Source organism: Xiphias gladius, chromosome 23, assembly GCF_016859285.1.
Source record: "Xiphias gladius isolate SHS-SW01 ecotype Sanya breed wild chromosome 23, ASM1685928v1, whole genome shotgun sequence".
In the NCBI taxonomy this organism is placed as follows: Eukaryota; Metazoa; Chordata; class Actinopteri; order Istiophoriformes; family Xiphiidae; genus Xiphias; species Xiphias gladius.
Window position 1 is genome coordinate 21,422,719 of NC_053422.1, and position 27,445 is coordinate 21,450,163.

General features: G+C 44.0%; 1 protein-coding gene across 1 annotated transcript in view; it reads left to right on the forward strand.

Annotated features, from left to right (window-relative positions):
- Window positions 1–14,752: 14,752 nt before the first annotated feature.
- Window positions 14,753–27,445, forward strand: part of efnb1 (ephrin-B1) — a 58,813-nt gene continuing 46,120 nt past the window's right edge. Inside the window, exon 1 of the mRNA XM_040120416.1 lies at window positions 14,753–15,800. Within this exon, the coding sequence (XP_039976350.1) occupies window positions 15,685–15,800 (116 nt within the window). The 5' untranslated portion in view covers window positions 14,753–15,684. The remainder of the gene's footprint in view (window positions 15,801–27,445) is intronic.

The following is a 27,445-nucleotide window of genomic DNA, read 5'->3' on the forward strand; positions in this document are numbered from 1 at the left end:
TTTTTTTTTTTTTTTAAACTGGGATGAATTGGTGTGTTTAACTTAAGAAACATTTTTTTGTTTATGTCTAACCCTTTTTACAATTGTAGTAAGTTACCAGGTGTGAAGTAGTAATTTATAAACAGACTGTAGTAGCTTGCTTGTACTGTGTTAGCCAAGTGGATGGAGGTCTTTATGTTTCTGTGCTTTTTTTTTTTCTTTTTTTTTCTTTTTTCTTTTTTTTTTTTTCTTTCCTCTCCTCCCTCTGTCTCTTAAGTTTCTTTTCCCTGTTGTTGGGCCTGAGTTGAGGTCCTGATAACCACTGGTGGTTAAGATGGTGAGATGTCACGTAGAATCAGTCAGGATCTCTTTATGCTGTGAAGATTCCCAGAGTCCACTGAACGCTCCACACTGTTAAGCAGTAAGTCCTATAGCTTACCCCAAGATTTGGACAACTCCTTAACCACCATCTAGTAGGGAAATGTGTCTCCCAACAATGAGCAGAGTTTAATCCTAGTAGTGCCACTGTGTGGGCTCTGGAAGAAAGCAGCTCGGTCAAAGAAAATCACATCTTTTTCTCTTAAAATTCAGCAGCATAATGTTGAAATGGGTATCTCTACATTTTAAATAAAAGTTATATATGAATCGGTGCTGATTTTATATATGTGCTTTTGGTTTTCTTATTTTCAACTTTTCAACCTTCAGTCACAAAGTTTGAGAAATGTGTAAGTAAAACTAAAAAAATGAAAGCATGTGAAGCCATGCATCAAGGAAGATTTTTAGATTTGTATTTTTATGTTTTGGGGTTTTTTTTCCTTTTTTTTTTTCTTTCTTTTTTTTTTTTTTCTTTTTGTCTTGATAATGTCTTCGGGTTTCTACCTTTTTTCCTACATGTAAATTAGTTTGGATAAAACTAATGAAAAGACTTGTGAAATTCAGCTTTAAGGTTTTCTCAACATAAAAAGTCCTGTCACAAAATACTTAAAGATTTCAAATGTTAAAAGTGAAAGGTAGTCATTCAGACAATACTGAAGATGAAAGTAATTCAGCAGCGCTGTGGCAGCTAGACAAAGCTTAGATTTTACATATATTTGTCACACACAAGTTTTAATGAAATGTTTTGTCTACTGAGGTTTTTATTTTGTAGTCATTCCATGCTTAAGCCTTAAACATGCTTGTGAAGGTCACCTTCTCTCACAGTAATCTTCCATGTCAGAGGATCAGTCATGTTTAAAGGTGGATAATTGGCTTCTTAGAACATGAAACATGAGGTGGTCAGATGTAATGTGATAAAGTAGATGAACAGCCTATATGTGTTTTGCCTAATTATTTTATGTAAGTAAAAAAGAAAATTCTTTTAAGGAAAAAGTACTGTTTATTGTTTGTTACTTACCACTACATTGGTATAAATTCTTATTAGATCATGTGTATATATACAAAATTTAATTTCTTTCCTTCCTTTTGGCCATTTCTGTGTTGTTGTTTTTTTTTTCCTTTTTTTTTTTTTTTTTTTTTTTTCTCTTCCATGCACTCTTGCCTACACTCTAAGTTGTTGTTTATTATCCCATCCTCTTTCAGTCACTCTGTTTTCTGATTTGTACTTGTCTGGAGACAGTAACTTTTGAATAAAAATCAATACATTTCATCTGTGGTGCTTTTTACTGACCACGCTGAATTTACTATGATTAATCCTGAGGTTACTCTGATCCGGGCTTCACAGTATACCTGTAGTCTTGGCAGATTTATGCAATTTGGGGTAAAAGTTGTCGTGATGACTAAAATTTATTAAGTTTAACAGCACAAGGGGGCAGTATAGTCCAAGGCAGATTTCAAATCCAACAATGGGAGTGCTACTACTGTACATGGTGTCACTCTTTGTAATATATTATCTTTTTCCCTGTGCTGAAAAGGCTATGAATATGTATTCGCAGCCCCTCTTCAATGCACATATCTTGCTATATGTGAAAGCTTTTACATTTGTGTTGACTATCAAAAGGGCCCATTGTAGCGAGAGTAAAGTCTTGTTCTGTGGAGATAAATAGCGCCATAGTTGCTGTAATGATAAAAGTGAGGACATGAGCAGAGGAAAAGATGAAAGCAACAGAGACTTCTGTGTTAAGCGCGTGATTAATAAAGAGGAGCTCGGATCAATGCGGGTGTGTTAGAATAGGACCTGGCAGAGAGCTCCCCTTCATGTCCAGCCTCATAACATGAAGAGGCTCATCTATCAATGCGTCAGTCTGCTTGTCACATGTCGGCTGTCAGAAGAATGTGCGGAAAAGCACTTACCTCGGCAGCCCTGCTTGATTGTCTTCTGAGCTGTCGGCCCTTTTTCTAACACAGTTAGTGGTGTTCCTGCAGAAACAGACCAAAGGGAAATTTTAGATTAGTGTGTAGCTCTAGCTGTCATGTTTTCAAACCAGTTTTCATGAACGTTGAGGGTTTTTTTTTATGTCCATATCTCACTCTTCTGTGCCAAAACAGTTATTTTCTCTGTATGATTTGCTCTCACAGCAGTGCATCTATGCGGGCTGACTTAGTTTAAGTTGTGTCTGCTGAGTTTAAATCAGAGCCACGGCCCCTGTGAGGCTTCCAGCTTCTATTTACCTCTGATAACCCAAAGGCCCCCACACCTTGGGGGCCACCAGCTAACCATCAGCTAACCTGATGGTTAGCTGGTGTTGAGACCTCAGAGAGGGTCAAGGACCACTGGGAACCATGATTCACACATACATGTGCAGAGTTTAATGAGAAAACTCATCTAACAGGATCTGAAAAGTATTTCATGGCAATTAAAAATATACCTTTTGCCCTTTGATATAGTTGATTACAACTCTCAGAAGAGCTGTTGTACATGGAGGACCAGAGTTTGCTAGTGCTTTGCAAGTAGATAAACCCATAGAATTGTATCCATGGATAAATCATTAATGGGAGCATTGGTTGTAATCTCCTCGGCTTGTAAGGGCAGAGGAAAGCAGCTGACCCTGGAAAATCATTTACCAGGACCTTCCTCAGATTAGGGACCGGGACACACGCACACAGATAGACCAGCTTCCAGGCCACTGACACTCAAATGTCCACACTCATCTTCCAGAGCCTCGTGGTGCACTGCAGCATGCCCCGTCCTTGACATTTCTGAGCCAAATCATTCCAACGATGCCCTGTGCATTCAGTAAAATATCTGGTAAATAAACCAAATAAAGGGAAAGAGTCTCCCCTGGATTAAGAGGAGACGCTCTGTGGGCCGTTACAGAGATGTCAAGGTGAATGTGAGATGAGGAAAAAGGATCAATGCCCTTCATTATGAGGAGCAGGTTTCATAAGACAGGCCAGAACAGGTCAGAGATTCCAGTGGAAAGCTATGAATAGAGCGCCGTGGGAACCTACTGTCTGCGTCCTGTCAGGTTTTCTTCATACTGACACACAGGCAGAGCAGCTAAAGGTATGCCGAATGAGTGAACGACTGACAGGGCTATTGTACTTAGAGGACAGAAGCAGGAGGATTAGTCTCCCTTTGGCACTGATGGTCCAGTGTGTGGAGGGAATCTGTCATCAGCCGGACTGCAGGTGGTCTAGAGGTCTGGGCAGGGCAAGTGAGAAAACAAGACGAGTTTTCAGCAGGGAGCAGGATATTTACCCTGGAATCTGATTCTCTACACCTTCTCTCCTCACCTCACAGGCAATTGTTCTGGAGCCACTTTCGCTCGTCCCGGTGGGCCCGAGCTCTGCAGCGAGGATAATAATGTTTTTCCCTACAGGAAGAGGAAACACGATTATGGCTTTTCAATTAGGAGTTGGGGCAGAAACTGAAAACATGCGAGCTAGCGAGGCAGCAGTGTGCCACGCGGGGCCTACATTTCTACGCTTCCATTTTCAAATCCCTTGAAGCTCATTCAAAGGTGACCCGCAGATGACTGAACGCCTTTTCTGGGCCAAGCCAGCTCTGCTAAATCATGACTCTCGCTAAAGTTGGGATGAGTGTCTTATAAGGGGCGTGATGAGACAGGTCTCGTAAAGATGACAGAGAGCTCTGCATGTCACCGGCCCCTGCCAGGAAACCCCAGTGATTAACGAGGGCCAGGACACCTCTGCTAATAAGACTCATCTCTTTAATTGGCTCTATGATGGGACTGTGCAAATGGCCCACGGTGTAGGTGTGTGTGTGTGTGTGTGTGTGTGTGTGTGCGTGTTAAATGTGTGTGCAATGTCCATGTCTGCTTTACGTCCATTTGTGGATGTATGTGAGGAAGGTGGGGGGGGGGCTCATGCGTGGGCCTGTTATTAGCTTTCTCACTTCCCTTCTGCACAGATACGAGCCAGAGAATAGGCAGGGGAGCCTCATTACAAAGAGAGCACTTCTATTGCCGGCCAAGATTTAACACCTCGCCCGATAATAATTTATTCAATCTATTCTTAAGTATTGCATGCGCCGGTAGATAGGGGTTAGGTTATGTAAGAGTGCGACAGTGCCTAGTTTGAATGTGATATGATGATAATTTTAAATCCAAGGGAGACGACAGATGGCGAGGTACTTTAAAGGTTCAGCGAGTATTAGTACTCTGCTTCTGCCAGATCAGTGCCCAGGAGAGTGTGTTGGGGGGCCGGAGGGGGGGCTGGGAAAAACTAGAGGTAGTCAAAGACGAGAAGAGAGAGTGCAGACACAGTACGAGAGAGCTGGTCCCCGTTAGCACACTATTCATCAGTCTTGCGAGGTCAGGGTTCAGGCAGCCCTGAGGGGTGGTGTGTGACCCGTCACCTCTCACCCCTGACCCCCAGCCAGCACCTGGAGCTGAGGTATTTCCTCATAACATTTACTTGTAAGATTTTGTCTCTATTACCGATGTCGAACCCAACAGCTTTGTATGGTTGTAAATTTGGCTACACAGCCCGCGGAGTACCAGCCAGCTCTGTGCCCCTGTGTGAAGCGCAGGGAGTTGCTGACCCAGGGCGAATGGGAGTGGACGACTCGGAGAAGAGGGAGGAAATGCAGAGGGGACAGGGAGGTACAGGAGGCAGGATGGGTGGAGGAGGTGGAGGAGGGAGGTCAGGGTCACAGCTGCAATAAAGAGGTCAGAATGAAAGATGTTGCTTCAGTCCAGTCGTGAGGAATATAAACATCCTCCTAAAAATACTTTGGAGACCCGTTCATCTGTCATGGCTGCGGCTTCAGCCAGGTCTGAGCAACTGTAACAGACCCGGGGCCTCATCTATAAAGCAGTGCTTATGGATCCATACTGAACGTCTGCGTGCGCGCCACGGCCGAAAACGGCGTGAGCAAAATGAGTAACCAGACCTATAAAGCTGTGCGCAGGCACGTCTCCGCGCAATCCCCCCTTCATCAACGTCGGCCAACCTCATGCTCCGCACAAAGCACTCCCACAACTAACCGAGAAGTGGCCGATGCAAATCCCTCCTGGACACTGATGTACATATTGTTCCCGTGTGAAGGGGCCGTCAATGCAAAGTGGTCAGACATGGAGGTGGGCGGCCGGAACGCTGCGTTGCACACCGTTAGAGCGCGGGGGCACGCACAGAACCCCCGGAAATCCATCACCAAAGACCCACAGGCACACAGACGCACAGAACAGCCCACCGCATTTCACTCCATAAGCCAGCATTGAGGTGTTTCTGTCCAGTGTCGCAGGTGATGATGATGATGATGATGAACGCAGGTGGTGTCGGGTGAGGTGGCTGGAGGGGGTGCGGGGTGCGAGAAGCACACAGTCCGGCCCCTGTCCTCCGGTCCCCGGGGGCGGGCAATGTGATGGTGAGACGGCGCTGATGAAATATTGTAGCGGGCGTGGATCTGAGATTTGAGTTGGCTTATACCTGTTACAGCGGAAAGGTGCTTCTGGAATAGTTGTGGCTCATAGTACAAATAACGCTTCTGGCCTGAATGTTAATGATGAAGCGGATTTATAAGTGACGCGTGACACGAGGCGCAATTCAATGTGTGAGAGGCATCAGGAGAGAGGTTAGGACGATCCGAAGGGCCCGTGACTGACAGGGCCCCCCCAAAAAAACATTAGAAAAGTAGGTACTTTTTTTTCAATATTTGATCATTAATCTGTCACCATTAATAGGATGTTTTATTTACAATGTACTAATAAAACGAAAAGTTTCTTTTCCTCTTCTTGTTTTTGGCAAAAAGTAATCACCCAGAGGGCCGTGAAATGGTTCGGTCCTGCCCCTGCGGGGACTGTGCTTGCCAGCAGTGAACTGTGAGCGAGGAGCGTTATGTCTCAGCTTGCCGGAGAAAAAGCTGGCTTCCAAACACGAAAAGAAAGAAAAAGGGAGACAGGAGACAGAAAAGATTTTCGCAAAGGAAGGGGGGTGCAGTGGTGTCGAGTAGAAAATGACCTGTTTGCTTAGTCCATAGTGAAATAGGCTACTTTTGCTCCCCTAACATTAAGTACTTATTATCTTCACAGAAATTCCTTAGTTTTTACATTTCGCTCCTCTTTTTCATTACTATGAAAAAAGAAAAATGTTTAAATCCTTTTCAGTGATAAGAATTCAAACAGCCTATAGTCTGAACTGGATGCTGGACAGTTATAACAATAACAAAGTGACAACCAAGTTTAAAATAATACCTTCAAGTCATACGGCCAAGGTATATGTCTCCATGGTTCTGATGCCAACTGAAATATGGTTTCTTATAGAGTTTCTTATAGAAGGTATCGGCCTTTCATCAATTAGTGAATTCCACTGTAGCATGCATGTCTGCACAGTGTTATATTTTCAGGGTCGGTGTGGCCTGTGGTGGTTGGGGCCCGATATGATATCTTTTCGTGGGGCCCAAAACCCCCGGGAGTTCCCCCTCAGAGGCATCATTATATGTATAATGATTCCTCTCACATTTAATTTCTACAATCTGGCTTCAACTCACCACCTCACCATCTGCGTCGCCAATTTCCCCTGTCTCCAAAACGAGGGTGGGCATGGGTCACAGTTCCCGTACATTCTCCCATCCCAATTTTTCGTTTGGGAAGTGGCGGACGCCTCTTTCAGGCCTCGTTTTGTGTGTACACAAGGGTTATAATAGAGGCCCACGGAATCTGCTGACCACTGCGCAAACTGGGTTAATAATTTAAAAAAAATCTGTCCGGGGGCCTTGATCCTAACTTCTCCGGAGTTCATAGGCCCCTTTGACAAAGAGTCAGTGATTATCTTAACCCCTCCAATAAATATGACATGCCGGTCTTAACTTCATATCTGGCGCTGACCACTAAATCTTCAACTTTGACCTTTTACCCCAACCAGAGCTGTTGACCTTCCTTCCCTTCATATGTCTTAATTTCCTGTGAAGATTTTATCCTGAGCTGAGCCGAGCTGCTGGAAATTCAGTTGGAGTAAAGATTTTTTTTTTTTGGTTTTTTTTTTGGTTTGTGGTCTGGCTGATTGACAGATTACAGTGTGAATGACCCCAAACGCTCAAGGCAAATAAGACAACCAGGAACACACCCCCTTGTACCTCCCTCTGCCTATCTTTCATTCTCTGCCCCCCCACCCCCACCCCCCACCCCCATTGCTTCTTCCGGTGCCCCTCCTTCCTTTATTTATGCCTGCAGAGCCACTTTGTTGTGCTTTTAGTGGCTGGGTTTGTAGATGGAGCAGATGCTGGAGCTGATATTCCCTGATCCTGCAGCGAGCCGAGATAAGAGCAGATTTATGCCAGAGTGAGGGAACATGGGAGTAATTGCTGAGGCTTTGATGATGCGGCTGAGAGCACTCGTGTACCCTCGGCTGCTTACTAACAAGGACACCCTCAGATTTAGGAGTTTGTCTCCCTGGCTATAAAGTATGTTTTTGTGGTGTATATCTTTGGTTGCCATAGGTGTGTTTGTGCAACAGTATGTGCTAGGGTGCAATCCTTCCCCTTTCGTTCAGAGTGAGTATACAGGCGTGTGTACGTTAGCTGTGATTATTCTTGCGTCTTTGTTTTAAAGGCATGTCACAATCACTGCGTTGTGTTTGTGTGTGGGGGCATTACACGCTACAGACCTCCTCCAGGATTTTTATGGCCTCTTTATTTATAGCTGCACAAAATCACGCTCAGCTGAAAACATATGACATAATCAGGATGACAGATAACATTCTCTCTGCAGATAAGGTTATCTCAATGTGATTTTCTATGGTTCAAATATGAGCGTATTTTCCCAGAAACAGAAGACGGAAACTGCTAGATTGAAAATAGATGTTTCTCACCACGAGGACTATGCCTGCATGCAGGACTACTGTACTGCCTCTTAAAATTTAAATATATGATCAAAGCTGCGGCAGCCTACGCCATCACATTACACCTGCCAGGGGAAAAAGGCAACGCTGATGAGGTTGTTGGGGCTACTTTATTCTGTACTCTGATTAGAGTTGGACTTTAATGGCCTCTTCAGCTGAGCACTGAAGATAGATGAATCGTCTGTTCAGTGCTCCCGGGTGATGATGCCACTGAGGACACGTCAGTGACACCAGGCAGCAACAATGACACGTTGATCCCAGGGACTTTGGAGCCTGACCTGATTCTTGACTGGTGCAAGTGGGCTCAGACAGGACAGATACCTTCGTGAGGCGTGCAAACACACACACACACACACACACACACACACACACACATAATCACACAAATGCCAAAGCCCACAACACACGCACGCACAAATCTTATCTTTCTGCCTGCCCCGTCCATCACCCCAGGTCTTCCTGTTTTTCTCAGGGGCCCAAAGATTCTCCGCTGCAGCCCTTGGACTCTTGTGAGGCTTTTAGCTCTGCTGGGAGAGACACTCTCAGGAGTATCTCCAATAGAGAGAGAGGGGTGATAAGCGCAAGATCGTTAGAAGCCCTGATGCACAGCCAAATAGAATTAGATGACGCACAGTAGACGATCATAACACAGGCCAGAATCAGTAAGGACCCCGGGATCAAATTAGACTCTAAATCCCCCTGTAACATTTAGCAACAATGATTTCTTCAACACGTCAGCTCTGTGGGCTACTTGTTCCAGTTCCAATCCCGCCAAAGAGATTTCAGTTCAGAGGGGGAGAGCAGTGAGTCAGATCCTCTGCTCCAATTATATCTGCATCCTGCAGTCTACTCTTTAAAACGACACACACACACACACACACATCCTCACTTAAGAAAAAAACACACACAGGCAGACAGACACACTTTGAAATTCACACTGCACGCATAGCTGCCAAGAAATGCGTGTAGCAGTCTGAAAATAACAGACTGGAAAACAGAATCACAAATGCTGTGCGTATACACACGCACACACACACCACTTGCGCAGAAGCTTGTTGACTATCACACAGCCAAGGGACTGTGAAGAAGTGTGTGTGTGTGTGTGTGTGTGGGGGGGGGGGGGGGCTCACAGAGGTCGCTTTGAAGTTTCTATTCAGGTCTTTGTCCCATTCAGGCTGCTGGCAGTAGACATCTCTACTAGAGGCCTGGCCCCTCCCATCATCACACCGTCCACACAAACACTCACACACACATACACTCATGCACACACTCAGAATGAAAAGAAGGCACGTCCGCAGGTCCTGTCCATCACTCAGGCCTTGATTAGAGTGGATTTGAATGCACCCCTTTGTACCCTTCTCACTTTCTCCTCTTTCTTTAACCCCCCACCCTCACTCATTTCAGTCTCTTTCAGCAGCTCCCACCCTTTCTTTTTCACCCATTCCTCCCTCTCTTCCCTAACCCTTTTTCACTTTTGTTGCCCTCCTTTTCTTGGCAGGGAGCGAGGCACCTCTCCAGACGTTTTCTTCTCTATGCCTTGAGCCCCCTTCTACACCCCCTGCCCCCAAACCCCCCACCCCCACCTGGGTGTAGAGGCTGAGTGTGACCTAATGTTTGACAGACAAGTAGCCTTGGAGAAAAGATTCATCTATCAGAGGCTTGTAATTCTATTACAATAGACAGAACAACCCCCCAGGCCAGCATTTGGTATATTCCCTTCATCAATTTAGCTCTTCTCTAAACCCTCCAGGCTACGGGCCTACAAAATGCAGTTTACGCTAACAAATAATCACAGCGAGTTACTAACGTGTGTGTGTGTGTGTGTGTCTGTGTGCTTGGATGTCCTTAACTTTCTGCCCATTTTTTCATCAGGAATCGTTGAGTGTGGAATTCTTTGATATTAAGCATCAAAGCACAGTTTCTCTTTTCAAATTCTAATCTCATCCGAGAGGCTAAAAAGGTATAATGCAGGGAACTGTGGTGAGTGATGATGGGAGGATCACAACTGGCTACTAATCAGGATTGTTATCAAGATTCCACAATGTTTATATGTAGACAAAGATGGTTACAGGAAACATCTATTGTCTCGGCTTGTTATCAGACCTAATTACTGATATGAGAGAAGTGGAAAGGAGAAGAGAAGACGCTTTTGCTTACATCTCCTGCTAGGGTGTTAAATTGAGGACATGTTAAGCGCAGATTGTTATTTGTCTGAAATGAGCGCTTTCCTGTCAGTCGAGATGGCTGAGATGAGTGAAGCAGCAAAACAAGAAGAGAGCGGAGGAAGACGTCTGGACGGCAGTCACCCACAAACAGGAACTGTAAATGTGCGGATGCCCCAGCTGTTGTGTTTGGCCTCGCTGCTGTTACGGTTAAATCAAAGCAGCATGAATAGCTCAAACAACAACTTTTCAAGTGTCTGCCTCTGAAAATAGTCTGTTTACATTAACAGAGTTTTCCCACTGTTTCAGTTTGCTCAGTGTTTGGAGTGAATCCATGTTGTTTGCATTTATGCCCTTGTGTTTCCTTTAGTGAACACTTTACAGTGCTTGAGATGGACGGGAAACATGTGCTGCTAAGTGCTTGTGTATGTACGTGGGTGTGTGTGTGTGTGTCTGTGTTTGTGAGGATGTGTTGTCTCAGTGGTTAATGGCTGTTCGATATTGATTACAGCTGGAACGTCTGAGTCACATGTTCCTCGTCCTCTCCAGATAATGAGGGTTAACCACTTGACCCCGTGCATGCCAAAGGGGCTCAGCTCATACCTGGATCCATACCCCTGGCTGAAGCCGCATCTCCCACAGCTCTAGCCCTCTGGTCTCCAGCCTGGCCCGTAGATCACGGCTGTGTCGTGGAGCCACACCAGAGGGAATTGTGCCAGACTTCATTAAGGGCAGATTAAAAGCAAGAGGAGGCCACTTTAACTGTGATTTATTTTCACTGTGAGGTTGCTGGACGGACTACAAGCCCACAGCGGCTTCATCCTGGAATGATGATGTCATGGTTTCAGTGTTTGCTAAGTGTAAATATCAGATTGGGAAGGAGCTATGTCCTCGGCACCATGGTTCATCATGGAGTTTTAGAGGGAAGAAAACAATCTTCAGCGAATGACTAACCGTTCTCCATTTTAGAGCTGAACAAGTGATTAGACAATGAAGAGTATAATAATCTGCAACAGTTTTGATAATAGCTTCATCGTTTCAGTCATTTATCAAGTAAAAATGCTAAATACTCTCTGGTTCAGCCCCCTAAATGAAAGAATTTCCTGCCTCTCGTTGTAAACTGAATATTTTTAGCCGTGCTTGTGGCATGTTGGTCTGTTGGTCCATCGCTTTTGTCCAGACTGAAATATCTCAACTACTGCATGAGTTGCTATGAAATTTTGGGCAGACATTCATTGTTCTCAGAACTGCTCATCGGAAGGTTGAATAGTTTCAGAAACCCCCTCCCTTCACACCTGTCTGAGAGCAGATTCGGGGGAACTGTGTCCAACCATTTTTGTAACTTTCCAGAACCGACAGTCTGACATTTGCACCCACTCCAAGCTGTGATTGGTCAGATGTGCAGAGGAGAGAGAGAAAGCTAGGTTTCTACTTCTCTTTCTAGTTCTTTTCTAATTCTTGATGCAACTATTTCTGCCACTTTTCATGTGCAACACCATTAAAGCCTTTCAGGAGAGACCGTCTGGAAATGTGCGCCGTTATCCCCATATTTAATCAATACCACATCTCCCCGCTCTCTGTGACAGGCTTTTTACTCCACCTTCCACTGTGACCGTCCAGTACAACTACAAACACTTTTGCTTCCTGACGTGGTCGGACAACACATTGACTGAACTCGTTCTGATCGACAATAACCTGGCCCATGTGACTATAATGATCCCCTGACTTTTGCTCAAGCACCACCATGATATTTGTGGTTTCAGGTCAAATTTCTCAACAACTATTGGAAGGATTGCCGTCAGGTTTGGTACAGACATTCATATCCTCCTCAGGATAAACTGCAGTAACATTGGTGATCCCCTGACTTTTCCTCTAGTGCCTTCATCGGGTCAAAATTTCGATTTGTAATACTTGCCAAACTAATGCCATTTGTATCAGCCTCAGCTGTACTTTTTGTTTAGCTCTTATTAAAAAATATTTAACATGCTAACAAGCTACTAAGATGGTGTACATGGCAAACATTATACAATACCCGCTTAGTAGCTGCAGGTTAGCAATGTCACTGTGAATATGTTTGCATGCTGATGTTAGCATTTAGCTCATTGCATCACTGTTTCTATCATATGTACAGCTTCACAAAGCTGGCGTGGCTGTAGACGAGCAACTTGAAGATGTCACCTTGGGTTCTGGGAAATGCTGCGTTTTCTGTCATATTTTAATCGATCAACAAAATTAGCAGGGATCAATCAGAGTCTTTAGTTGCAGCCCATTTTCCATTCTGAAGCAGATGAAGAGCGTCTGTCTATGAGCTGTGGAATCAAAGTACATTCAGGCTATTTATAGAAGCACTAATCAGCCACCTATACAGATTAACACGATGACCTCATTCCTTGAAAACGCCACTATTTCATAGGTGGCTGTCTGAGGGGGAAAAAAAATCAAATTGCCTTCCATGGAGTGTGTGACTGAATGTGAATGCTATGCTCAGTCCACTCCTTTGTCTTTCCATGTACTGCACTGTGTCACAAAGCATAAAGTTTTTGTGTTTATATAGAGTAATGTGGACAGTCCATTATCTGCTACATATCCTCTACAATCCTCTTGTGCTGTCTATAATAATATTTTGTTCTGGTGCCACATGTACTGGCATATATTGTCGTAAAAGATCGGTTTTGATTGCTTCCCAAGGCAAATCTCTGTATAATATTGTACTTGGCTAATAAAGTGTTTTTGATTCTGCTGATCCCAGATTGTGGTTTGATCACACTCTTACAACAACAGCTTGGTATGTCCGCCATCACCGTCCTGCAGCCATTGGTCAGTCAGCCTTGGCCGCAGCTGTGGCAGCCATCAAAGTCGTACACAGGAGGCGTCTCATTGGCTCGCAGCAGATCAGGTATCTATCTGTGACCATGTGATTGGCTGTTAAGGTATCAGGTATCCCATATGTTGCGGCCATCAGAAGGGACATGCCAGTGCTGTGGCAACTGGCCTGTATTTGCTGTTACTATGACAACACTCTGATGGTCTGTAGCCAGGCTCCTGAAGATGCAGCTATGGCACTCCAACTTCTGTGGCCCCCGTTACCACACACACACACACACACACACACACACACATGAAACCCACACAACAATAAATACACTCAGATATTTAGTGTGTATAATCATTTAGGTGTGAAGCTGACGTTGAGCTTATTGTTTCATAAAAACTAATGGGCTGTCAACCCACAACAGGATGTAAGAAAAATAATTTCAGGAACCAAAGGACATGTTTTTAAATGTCTGTTATCTTTCCTTTCCAATTACAATGACTTCTCCTGCTGTGTAAATCGGTTTCACCACAACCATTAGGGGGCGGCATTGATTGAATAAATGCAAGAAAATTAAGGCAAACTCTCTCTCTCTCTCTCTCTCACACACACACACACAAACACACACACACACACCCACAAAGGGGGCACAGACATGGACATGATCAATTATGTGTCAAGCGTTTCTTCCTCAATGAATGAATGGCCCAATGACTATAGGCTACCGACTGTCTATTGTCTATTGACACTGGAGACTAAGTTCTCATGCAGTTCATTATCCCAGAAGGGAACAACTAGGAAGACGTCCAAAGAGACCATTAATCATCATTCCCTTCAAAGAGGAAAAAGAAAGGACCAAAATAACCTACTGTAATCCTATACAGTTAAGTATAGAGGATTTTTAGCGAACTAAAACATATATACATTTAGAAAGTTCATAATATTATTGTAGCCCAGTTATAAAGAGAAAATATTAAAAATTGACGTATCCTACCTACCACACACATCATTATAGTTCCCTATAGGCAGATTTGGACTTATACTGTATTACAGAAATGTTATGGCATAAATGTTTGGTTCGGGATCTGCAGGGACATTAAGGCTCTGGGTTTACAGGGGCCAAAGTTTTGCTCTTGTAAGCACTTTTACGCACGCTCCGGCAGCCTACCATGATCGTTTCCTCCACCAAAGCATTCAGTATGACGAATAACTCCAAAGTCCATTTCAATGTGGGTCGATGGCTCGGGTCGAGGCGGTGGGGGTGGAGATGTGGGGTCAACCCAATAACATACACCCCCCAACACACACACACACGCACACACACACACGCAGACACACGCAGACACACACACCACCACCACCACCACCACCACCTACCATCCCTCCTCACCCCCTCCTTCCATCCACCATCCACCCCTCCACGTCCCCATAAATGCCTTCGCTTCCTGCTTCCAAGTTCGGACAGAGCGCTGTGATTGGCCGCGGTTTGCGACGTGGGCCGTCCCCCCCCCCCTCGCGCTCTGCTCGGCTCGGGTTACAGTTGAGCTCGGGCTGCTGCACACACCGGAGCGCGTAGAGTTCCTCAGACCGTCAGAAAAGATATACCGGCATGGAAATGTTGGCGAGCGGATTTAGGGCCACCGAGCGGGCTGGTGAGCAAGTCTGACCCTCCCCAGGCACTTTTCTCCTGTCCGCGCGGGCGACGAACAAGGCGGAGACGGGCTGTGTATTAGCGCACCGACCACGCAGCATGCCCGAGTTGGACTAGAGGCTGCCCCGCCGGAGCGCAACACGCACACGGAACGGCGCTGAGAGCCGGGAGGAATACCTACAATAGAAACTCTCTTCCTTTTCGAAGAAGAATAGCAGGGGGAGGAGGAGTGAAAGACAACACTGGCATGAAGCGGACCTCTGGATTCCCAGCGTGCTGCGGAGCGGTGACTGATGGGTGAATGTGGTCATCTGTAGGGTAGGCTATATACAGCGACAGGTACAGACACCATCAGGGGAGCTTTGACAAAGACGCGGCGCAGCGCTTCACCGGCAGCCGCATCGCCAGATTGTGTTTCCAAAAAACTGTACGACTGCTTGGGTCCGTTTCATCACACATCGGGTCGCATCGTCGAGCTGTTTCTTTAGAGTAAAAAAAGGTCACGAAGGGCTGTTTTTTTGCATTTTGCTTTTTGCTTTTTGCTTTTTTTGTGTGTGTCTCAGCCACAGGTCAACCAGGACACTCGGGGCTGCGTTCCTTTCAGATCCCATCAAGAACCAGAGGAGCCATCGCACGTCCTGCGGACAGTTCAGTCAAGGACACGGGGGTGTCGAGCATTTTTTTTTAAGAAGTCGGACAGAGGGACATGTATCTGGCATCGACCGCACATGCTCCCGACTGATCGTAGCTCACCTTCCTCCCGGGCGAACCACAGATAAAGGCTGCCAGGCGCACTGTCCGACGCTCCGAGTTATCGGCTCACTGTCTGCTCACTTATCAGAATGGCGGGACTCGGTTGTTGGAAGTATTACCTCTGGATCTTTATTTTAATGTGCAGGTCGGCGTTACCCTCGGCAAAATCGCTGGAGACTATAATTTGGAGCGCGCAGAATCCCAAGTAAGTCTCGTATTTCATTTGCACAAGCATGCCAAACTCTCTGGGTGTGTGCGTAATGGAGGACTAACATTACTGGAAAAGTTGCCATTGTGTGCAAGCTGGGTTAAATGTTCTGTTAAATGTTGCAATTATCTGAAAAAAAAACACACACACACACACACAATTTATTTAGTTTTAATTGCCATTCCTGCGCCGCAGAGTTTTGTGCTGATTTATTTCTCTGAGGGGAATTTCCCAACACCAAAGAAACACAGTAGATAAAGGCTTACACAATATACAGTAGGCCTCACCTAGATCACAATAATAGATGGTTAATTATAGCCACTTATGACTATATTACATGCACCTGTATATTACCACCGTGGAGGTCTGCTTGGACACTAAAATCACGACTACCTTAGAGTTGTGAGAGTTTGTTCCACTTCTTCCCCACAATTTCCGTGTAGCTGATACCATTTGCTGGGTAAAGAATGAACGAGAAAAAGTCAGGTAAGGCATGGCAAGCGTGTCAAGGTGTAGCCCAGGATGTGTCTCCCCTCAGCCCGTCTCATGGACCCCTTAACACGGACCCTGCCGGCCCTCTGAGAGGGCCAGGACCCACCGCGTCCCTGCCCTCCAAGTTTGAATTCGGTTTCCCGACAAATATGTGTGATAAGATGGTTTCAGATATCACAGGAGCAAATGCTTGAAAAGAATTAATTTTTTCTTAATTGCCCTGGCTTGGATCCAGTCTCATTTCTCAACATCAAATCAAGTTTCTCAAAAGCAAGCAGCTGAGGCAAGGCATTTTTCTGAAAATTTATATTATTCCCATCAAAACTAGCAGAGTGAGCCCAGACTGCTGATAATAAAATGCGCTCTGGTAACAATTATCACCCACTTAGACTTGACTCCCACATTTGCATGATGTTGGAAGGCATATATAAGGGGAAAATAAGCTAAAAGAAAGAGAGAAGAAAAAAAAAACCCTCTCCTGTATTTCTGTGTGGCTGGAGCCGAGGAGCTGACCTTCATTTTAGCTCACAGCACCGAGAGGAAATGGAGAGAAGCGCAACCAGCTTAAAACTAGAACTTACTCATTCAAGTGAATCCATGATTTATCCCCCAAATGTCAGATGTCATAGAAGCTCGTTGTGCAGTCAGTGAGTATGAATATTGCTGCCATGTTCATTGGACTGTGGGTAGTTGCGTTTGCGCGTGTGTGTGTGTGTGTGTGCGTGTGGCCTGGTCCTAATGGTAAGACTATGGCCCATCAGCTTTTATTTGACTATAGCTGCAGGGGTAGTGGAACAATGAGCATCATCAGACAGAGATATACACACATTTTACCCTTGCACAAAAACCCACACCTTGTGTCAGCCATTGGCAGAAGAATGAAAAAAAAAAGGTTGGGGTGGAAGACATTTATTGATTGATGATGTCACCTAGAGGGAATGTCTTAGAAGGTTACCACGCTGGTTTTAGGGATTGGAAGACCATTTCCCCATCTGCTCCTCCACTCTGCTCCTTGTAAAATCCCCATGCCGGCCGAATATTTCATAAAGTTCACAGTGAAACAATAAAGCACTCTGCAAAGTGTTCTCTCAACCTAATTATCCTGCTGCTCTGCACTTAGAAAACAATAGACAATTATCTTGCTGTGTTCAGGCTTTGCAATAACAAAAGACAAACCTGTTTTTCAGTGTTTGATAGGCAATAAAAAGGACTATTTGTAAGGCATCTGTCTTCGCTGTTTGTTGTTTTAAACTCCATCTTTCTGTCCTGGCCTATATTGCTCCATAGCCATAACTGAGAGAGAGGCCTATAGAAATGTACAGTACACTATCTGGTGACTTATCTAGATTTACGATGTCTTACTTCCTGTTCCCACTTTGGGGAGCACTGCTGCCTCAGTTAATAAATTAATCTGGAGCTCTGCTTGCACACTGTACCACATACACACAAAATATAACCATACCAGCGCCTCCCTGCAGGCCATGAGTTATGAGACAAAGCATAGGAAACCAGCAGGTTTGGGCCACTATGTTGTGTGTGTGTGTTTTTTTTCTTTATGTGTGTGTGTGTAGGCTTACGTTGCGGGTCCCTCCGAGCGTTCATTCTGTTATGGATTTCCACGTGAGGATGCTATCACTCCCGCTCCTGCATTATCAATAACTGGGGTTTGCTTAATTGATTTTACACCCAGTTTGCTTGAACAGGCAAAATACATCATCACTGTAATGCCATCTGGGAAGAAGAAGAAGAAGAAACATCCCTACGTTTTAACTTTGTTGCAGGGTGTATCAGACCTTCCTGATATTTAATTTAAGGCCGGACGATTGGCGAGGGGGGCGGGGTGGGGTGTTTGGGTGGGGGAGCAGCCGTGCAGACGAAGGCTGGACGTGTCAACGTCCAGAGCCGGTAAAGAACCGTCTAACATTTGATCAGAGCAAATCGGATTAGTTCTCATTTAGCTGAGTGGGATTATACCTGAAAATGTCACTTTGTTATGACTGATCACGTCCCGTCGGTTTGGCTGAAGCTAGCACCACATTGTACAGGCGTACTACACAAGTACACTGGCACATTCACGGTGTGCTCGGGAATGTTGCAGTGATGCCAATTTAATGATAATCTGACAAGTTTGCTCTGAGTGGTCCTTGCACGTCCTCTAACCCTCCTTAGCTAATGTTTACCTCATGACATGTAGCTCCCACAGCCTGTTTGCAGGAGCTCAGGGGACAAACAAGACGATGGGAGAGAGTTGGAAAACACGCTGGCACGGCGCTGGAACCAGCCACAGGCCGGCCAGGAATCTGCTGGTCTTATGTCGAACTCCTCACATTTTGGTGTGGCTTGGAAACAGTTTGGAGACATTTTTTGTCCTGTATCAATTTTTAAGCCCACAAAAGAACACAAAATAGCTTAAGAGGGAAAGGCCTTTGTGTTGATCAAGTCAAGTAAAGCCTCTGTTGCTGTGGGTCTTTACTTACTCATCTTATTTTGCTTTCCGTTGACCTCAGCTGCCTGGCTCACAGTTGAACAGTTGACCGATTTGGTTTATAACGTGCTTGCATGGTTTAAGGGTTCAGTGAGTCCGATGATTACTCTGGATTTGATTACCACTGTGATATTTAGCAAAGGTTTTTTTTTTCTAAATATAAAAACAATGTGCGTTATATTTTTGTAGGAAAAAAAACCCCTGCTCTTTCAGCTGATGAGGTGGCAAGTTTATTGTTGAATACCTTTTGAAAACAACAATTTTATTTGTCTGCTATTAGTAGAATAAGTGCCCAGAAGACCTAATTAAAGGTTTAGTTTTGTTTTCATGATTACCTTTTTCTGGTAAGATAATTAGAGGAAAAAAATCGGTAATTATGAAAAAACAAACTTCTGCCTTATCTATGCTTTTAGAAGCTGCTGTTATCAAAGCAAATGTTTTAGAGGTTTATTCTTGAACACGGAGAAACCTTTGATTCCCACAAAGTGACTCTAACGCTGACATTTAAATATAACCAGGATTCCAAGAGGACGTTAAAAAAACAAACTGCAATTGCAAAACCTGAATCTGCCGCAACCTGTTGAACGAGAGCCGGATGAAACTTCAGGACTAGACCAGAAACAGGATTTGGTTCCTAGCAAAGAGTCCACTGAACGCTCCCCTCTGCTGCTTGCTGCAGTGTGGGTCACTGCTGAGAGGGTCAGAGGCCTGTTTTTGTTTCTTCCCTGCTCCACGCCCTGCTGCTTGCCCCCTTTACCCCTTTGCGATACACACCTTCTCTCTCCTTGCCTCCCCGAGTCCCCCCTTCCTCCCCCCTCCAGACTATGATCATGTTTCCCCCTGATACAGATCTCATTACACACAGAGAGGACTTAGAGCCTGAGCCCCTCTCAGAGAGAAAGAGAGAGGGCCAACCAATAAGAAATACTTCTGGAAAGCAACTGGCCCATGGTGCTGTAAAGGCACCCTGTGTCTCACTATAAGGACAGCTGCGTGTGCTTTTATGTGTGTGCACTTCTGTGTCGACATGACTGTTGTTTCAGCGGTGTGTAACGACAGATTCTTCATTTGGTTATCTACGTGAGGCACCTGGGCTCAAAAAGGGGCTGCAGTGCTTCAGGATATTTCAGGGAAAAAATGCTGTTTTTCCATCATGGTTTTGCTCCAGATGGACTCACTTTATCCGCTGGTGGTTTGGCTGCCACATCACTGAAAACTGATCAGTGTGCTTGTTGTGCGTTATTGATGCAATCGTTTCTTTATTTTCAAGCAGTGGTGCTCATGAAACCGAGCTTCATTGCTCGGCTTGCAACTAATTTTTAGCCTTTTTTTTTTTTTTTTGTCATGAACATGGGCTGCTGCATGACTTCAAAACTGGTCCTCAGGACCCAGAGTTACAGTTGGTTTTCTTTCAAGGCATATGACAGAGATGGATTCACAACTGGGACAACAGCTGAATGCAATGAATCACTTGGAAGAACAGAGTTTTGAAAAGATTAGTCTATTTATCAGTTAGCTGGTCAAAACCAGTCAACAGCGACTTTAAAAATCCATCACATATTGATAAAATCTTCTATTTGGCATTTTTAATATTCTCACAGCGTAAGTATATGTTTTGGTGTAATATATTTTCTAGAACTTCGGCTGAGAAAATGTTTATGCTTAAACTAACCAGACAGGAATGTCTGAGTTTTTTTTTAAATTTTAGTTTACCCAGGGAATTAAAACCTGACAGATCGAGATACTTCATCATATTGATACAGCCATCTTATACAGCCGGGGAAATGAGAAGGATCGAAACCAATATAAAGAAAGAACACATTTCTGACAGTTGAAAAATTTCTGTTGTCTCACAGTATACATCTTCATATTGCTGACACTTTTAACTGATGAATTGCTTGTAATTTGTCAAGTGTGTGTTTCTACCTTGTTAGTTGTGAGAATTTCCAACTTTCCTGTCTTATATCATTAGAAAATTCATATCTTTGTGTTTTGGAGTGTTTTTTGGACAAAATAAGGAATTTCAAGGTCTTTAGCTCCAAGGAACAGTCGTGGATATTTTCCCTTTTTTTTTATAGACTAAATAAGTAATCAGTCAGCCAAAAAAAGTAATAGACAAAATATTCAATAATGAAAATAATCGTTAATAGCTCAAAAATAGACAGCTGATATATATCTTAATCTTGACAACCAGAGGTTGGAACTACTGGACACTCACATAAGCGTGATAGAAATGGGCTTAGGTTGTCCGTGGTGAGTCATAAAAAACTATGACAAAATTGTTGAAACCTAGTATTACTCAACATATATATAAGCTTTTTTTTTTTTTTTACAGAAAACCACATTATTTCAAGACCTAAGTTGACCAGAACAAACACAAAGTATGAGATATTCAGTCCAATTCAGTCTTATCCGGTCCAATAATTGCACGTCCAATTATTTTGTAAAATAAATTCCAAATCAATATGAGTATTGTTTATTTTTACTCAGTTTCTCTGTTCATACTGTAATTAAAGGACACTAAGGCTCATATGAAAGGGACAAGTATAGGCTTATGGGAGTGAATGAGTGCTTGAGAGTGCATGTCGGTGTGCTATTGTTCTTTGTCCAGCCACAGTGGAGCATTAAGGAAGTGTTAGGAGCGTGCCAGTGTGCCCCTGTGAAAGTGTTGAGGGCCGAGTGGTGGACGAGTGTGGAGTGGCTGAACAGTGGCTGCCTTACAGGCAGTTAGCGACCGGGCTTCATTAGACAGAGGCCTGGCTGGCAGCAACCAGGAAGTTCACATCAGCTCCAGCTCTGCCAAGCAGAGGCACAGGCGCTGGTGCTGGAAGGCTTCCCTTAAGATTTCTACTTGCCACCTTGACTGCACTTTAGCTGAATCAAGAGAAAATGTAGGGATGCAGAGTTACAGGAAGTGGGGAAAAGAGTTGAATGGGCAAAGTCTGCCTTTTGTTTGCCATCTTTTACATAAGAGCAGTTGAAAATAAGGGGATTAAACAGGAGAGGAAAGGAAGCTAATGTAGAGCGTTGAAACGCAGCCCTGGGCTCAACCGCACATCCTTTCAGTCCAGCATAGAGCTCCCAGATTACTTCCATGTGTCAGTGCGAGGGGGAAAGAGAGAGAGAAAAGAAAAAAGGGGGACAGGGAGAGAGAAGTTGAGGGATTGAAAAGCAAGCAGACTCGGATTGGTGGAGATCAGCGCCGGTGTTGGACAGTGGAACGGATCTGTGTGACAGCCATCTCTAAAACCATTACCCCTGCGGCTCCGACTCGGGAACTGGTAACCTCCTCCTCAGGACTGACCCCATAGACTTAACTCTTTCTCAGAGAACCCCTCTGTGCCGTGGAGGCAGACCTCATCAGTCGCCAGGCCCAAACAGCGGGCCGGCAGCCTTAACAGCCAGCTGCACTACAAGTTCTTTAAGACGTCATGAGTTGTTACCGGCAAACAGGCAGCGAGGGATCTGTTTTACCCCAGTTTGTGGCACTCCAAAGACTTGTGGGAAAGTGTGAATTTAGTTTGTCAGGACTAGGGGAAGGGGATAATGAATCCCAACAAATAATGACAAAAAAAAGAAACTATTAGAAAAAAAAGGAGCAACTCAGTGTCCGCTTACTAGCTTTTTCAACCACATCTACAAAATTTATATATATATATAAATATATATCTTATATATATTTATATAAAAGTATATATATTAAAAAGAAAAAAAAACTCATGTCCACATATTATCTATAAAATTGATAAATTATATATTAGAGATATATTACACAAAAAGTCTTGACTTAAGGTCCATTTACAAAAGAAAAAAAATAATCTCAAGGTTCACCTACTAGCACCTTTACTAGTAATTGTAATTCTAGCTTTTTTGGGAGCATATTTCATCTGCTGAGGAAGACCATGAAAAATGTTCCAAAAAAGCCAGTAAGTCATCCTTGAGTTAAGCTTTTTTATTGTCAAACTTTTGTCCAATACAAAGATAAAGATTAATACAATATAATATCTTTAATAATAATATAATATAATATAATATAATATAATATAATATAATATAATATAATATAATATAATATAATATAATATAATATAATATAATATAATATAATATAATATAATATAATATAATATAATATAATATAATATAAATTTTGTGGAAATAGTTGAACGTCTCCACTTTACCTATGGCTCCTTAAGTGGAACTTAAGTGATCTTTGCTTTTGTAACAGACAATATTTTACAAGTAGAGACGGGATGAAGCATGACCATGCCCAACCAGCCCTGAACATATCATTAATGACCATCATGGAGCTCTTTGTTCACTCTTATGAGTACACTAATGGAGTGACAGTGTAATTGAATGGAGTGCTAGGATAATAGAATGATAGAATGATAAAGTAATGGAATAGTGTGGTAGCAGCCCCCTTTTCCCAAGGGATACCCCCTGTAAGTGTGTCAGCATGGCAGATGGGCAGTCTATAACTACCCCCCTCCCCTATGTTAATTATAAAGCATCATAATCCATCTATGGCATACAGAGGCAGGACATGGAGACTATTAGGGGGAGCATGGAAATGGCACAGTGTATAATCCTCAGGACTTTACCACTATTAGGCTCCCCAGGCATCGAGCAAAAACCACTAATTTCTCCGGTAATCTAGCTTGAGCAGTTCCTTTCTTGCTCATTCTGTGTATGTCTCTCTGTAAATGTGTGTCCCAAATTTTCAGATGTTAACTGGAGGTTTGATTTATCTTTGATTTTTTTCCTTCTACTTCATCTTTTTTCCCACCATGCCCACAGGCAAGACAGACAGCCCGAATAGCATTCGAGTTGGTGTGTGTGTGAGTGTGTATGCATGCCTCCGTTAACCCATTCTGCCAAGTCTTGGCTCAGCCTTTTATAAGCAAACTCCCAGCATGATCCCGGTCCCCCTTGTGCTGGTGAGAGGAGTTGGAAGAAAAGGCCTGTGGGACTCCTGCTGCTCCCAGGCCTGGGCCCGGCCCCTCTGCCCGTGAGGGCCGGGCCTGGGATTTGCTGCGCGCCGGGGCTCTGTGTGGCAGCTGTGACTGACGCTTCAATCGCCTCTCCCTGGGACACCCCAGTGCAACCCTGCATTCCCTTTCACACCTCGGAAACGGGGGAAAAAAAGACAATTACACACATATTCAGCAACCTCCTTCTCCCAGTCTCTCCACAATCCTGCATCTCTAATGCAGGGCCATTTACTAGATCTATAAAAAACATTTCTAAAGTATCTTGTGTTTTGCAAATAATTCTCCTAAACAAATTGCAAATTAGTTTAGTTGTCTGGACAGCCTGTCTGCAATTTCATTATGTATTTGAAGTTGCTCTTGTTTATTTAATTTCTTCTGAGTTGTCCTCTACTTAAGTAAACAGTATAGCTCAGCTATTTCCTTAGCATTTCCCTTGATATTTAGAAAATGTAAGTAATGGAAAAAGATTTGAGCCTTAAAGTGGAGTTAATGCTATCGTGTATGGATTGACAGTAAATTGAGTTTGTCTCTTGGCTATTGGAGCAGGGACTCGTAAGCCAGCGGGATTTAAGTCTCTTAATTGAATTATTTTGATTGCTGACTTGATTGATGGAGTCAGATGTGGAGCGTTTTTCATGAATTTTTGTCTGACTAATTCTTCTTCCAATAGAGCCACACCAGACAGATACAATGGGAACCTGCAATCAATCACAACTGCAACCCCGAGCATTTTGTTGGGAGAGAAATGTGCCTGCCATCAGGTCCGAGTTCCACAAGCCATCCAGACAACGTAAAAACAACAATGACATCAGATAGTAAAGCACTCTAAAGTCTAATCTTCCCATAATGCCATGCTAAACCCCACAGAGACCCACGGCAGGGAGAAAAGCTTTTTTATGCCCCAACGCTGCTCCTCCTCCCATGGCCTCTGGCTCTCTGTGAGTGTTTGTGTGTCCATGCATGTTGGGAAGAGAAAAAGAATTCAAGAGTGAATGGAGATGTCACTGTCAGACTCTGGCCTCCACATGAATCCGCTACAGAATGGCCATATTGGCAGCTTGTGTGTGTTGAGTGAGAGAGCCTGTTGGGGGTCTGCCGTTTCCCCTCCACACCGAGTTCTTACGGTTGTGATTGGAGCACGGCGGGACACAAGTCTATATTTCATCCTATTCATATGAGGGAGGCCGTTTCATCTTCCACACACATGTTTCCCATTAAATATGTGTTTATTCTCCCCCATGGTGTGCTTGGCCATGGAAGCCTCTCATCTCTTCAATATTGGAAATAGGAATGAAGGTCTGCTAAAGCAAACACAATATCCTAAACCTCTTTGCTCGCTTTATGAACTATGCAGAGAATAAGACCAAAGGCATTGCATTGGCTTGATTTAATGAGTAACCATGGTAGTTTTTTCCCTCTAAAGCCTCTGTAACGTTATATTTCACACTGTGATTTTAACTCGGTAATCTTAATGTGCCACGCTGTTCTATGCTCTGCTGTCTCATCTTCCATTTTCGCCCCGCACGGACAACTTTGACTACTTTTAGCTATTCTCCTCATCTGTCTCTCAAGTCCCCCACTGTGAAACATGACAGTCCGGACCTCCACCACATCACTCCTCTCTTCTCGTCTCCTGCCTCAGAGTTGAAAGCTTTTCTTTGCAGACAAACCCCTGTGAGTCCTTTCTGCGCGCCAGGCTCAAGCGTGTGTTGCTGCTTTTAGTAGCTCTGTTTGCTGCATTTTCTGATTTATTTATACACTTCTGTTGTAGCACCTTGTGCATGTCAAGAATCTCAAAGTCGGAACCTCGCATGTGCATTATGCGGGCTGAGTCAAATTCTTATTTGAAATAGACATAAATGCATGAATATATTTATTGTTGAGAAGCCCCTGTGCATCCGGGACAATCGCATTTCTTGTAGTAGCCCTGCTCTGGAATGGAGTGGCGTGATCCTTGAAGGCGCCCCACATGCGGCCACCAAATAGAGCCGCTCGGTGAGCCTCTCACACAATGGAATGGTAGAGGCAAGGGAAATGATTTGGCGCCTATTGGAGGGGCTGGAGCAGTCCCTTCAAAGCAGTGGGCCTGGCTGAGGCTTTAACCGGCCTTCTCTCTGCATTAGTTGTGTGTCCTGTGATAAGCCTTTGAAGGGTACGGGTAGCTCTGTCTGGGAGATTGCAATTGCATTGCATGGGCGTTGGGGTTCAGCCTTGCACAGACACTTGCAAGTCAGTGGCTTCGGCAGGACTGTGATGCTTCACTCAGCACTGCTTAAGTTGGCTGGACTAAAACGTGTTGACCTGATAGCCGCAATGTGATGGGGGAACAGCTGCTGTGTCACGTTTGGATATAGACACACACACACACACACACACACACACACACATATATATCACAGCGGAAGGTAGAGTGGATGTGAGTGTCTTCCCTAACTCAGGAGTCAGCTGTGGTTGGCTTGTGCAGATTAAGGTTTGAGTGTGCCTTACAGATGGCGGTAATAACGATCAGATAGCCCTTGTAATGGAGACGGCCCAGTTTGTAACGGCTTCCTAAAACAACACATGGAGCGTCTTTACGAGGCCACAATCCGCCCAGTTATCACAGAGCAAACTGTGTGAATGAGAATAGCATCATGTCAAACAAGCTATTTATTAGCACACAATTCACACACACATCATTTCATTTTAATACCAACAGCCTGCATCTTGCCTGCGCTCTGCTTGTTAAAGGCGAGTGTTATCAGAGGAGACACAGACTCCCGCTACACCAGTTAGGCCGTCCTCCCCTTTTACATTCCCTGTTAATGAGCCTAATGATGTGTGTCTCTGCGATTGCATCAGTCAATATGCTGTTCAATATGGGTTTTAGAAACCCACTGACAACTTAAGCATGTCTGCCTGGATAAGATCTCCCATCCAACTGAGGAAAGAAAGAGCAACTAATTTGTCTTGGATTGGATGAGACATGTGTAGCTGTCTTTTACAATCATGAGCTGAGATTGTAAGCAGAGAATAGATTTGTCACTCAAATTCTCTGATAAGAAGCTGCTTTTAAGACAAAGAAGGCAGCTGTGTATTAAAAACACCGTGTCCTAGTTAGAACAGCGCCTTGTGCTCTCTTATATGAAGATCTATTGTTTGTTTGGTGTCGATATTTTTCAGTTTGGTTTTTTTTTTATTGTCTTTGTTTTGTGCTCCTTTTTGACTTCAGTGTGGATTTCGTATCAAAAGGGGTTTAGCTGGAGTTTTATCTCAGTTTATGTCAGGAGGTATTTAGTATGTTGGACACCAGGGACATTTAGCTTTATGCTATGTCAGAGAATTGCCGAAGAAGATTAATTGTCTCTGTATACTGATCACAGATGTGTCCTTTTCATTTCTACTGAGCTTTTTTTTCACTGTATTTGGCTTACTATTTTTAGTCACATTGGTACAATTTTCAACACAGTTACCTAAGACACTTTCTCTATTTTTTATAGATTACTGTGCTAATATTGGTTTCTTCCCTTAGTGAAAACAGGGCCGGCAGAGACCCTTGTGACACTGAAAAGCTTTTTCTTTTATAAACCACACAGTATTTGATTGATCCTTCCCGTGGTCTTGATCCCTGTGCTTGGCTGATTAAACCTATCCATCAGCTTCTCTTATCAGCGCCCTAACAGATCGACTGC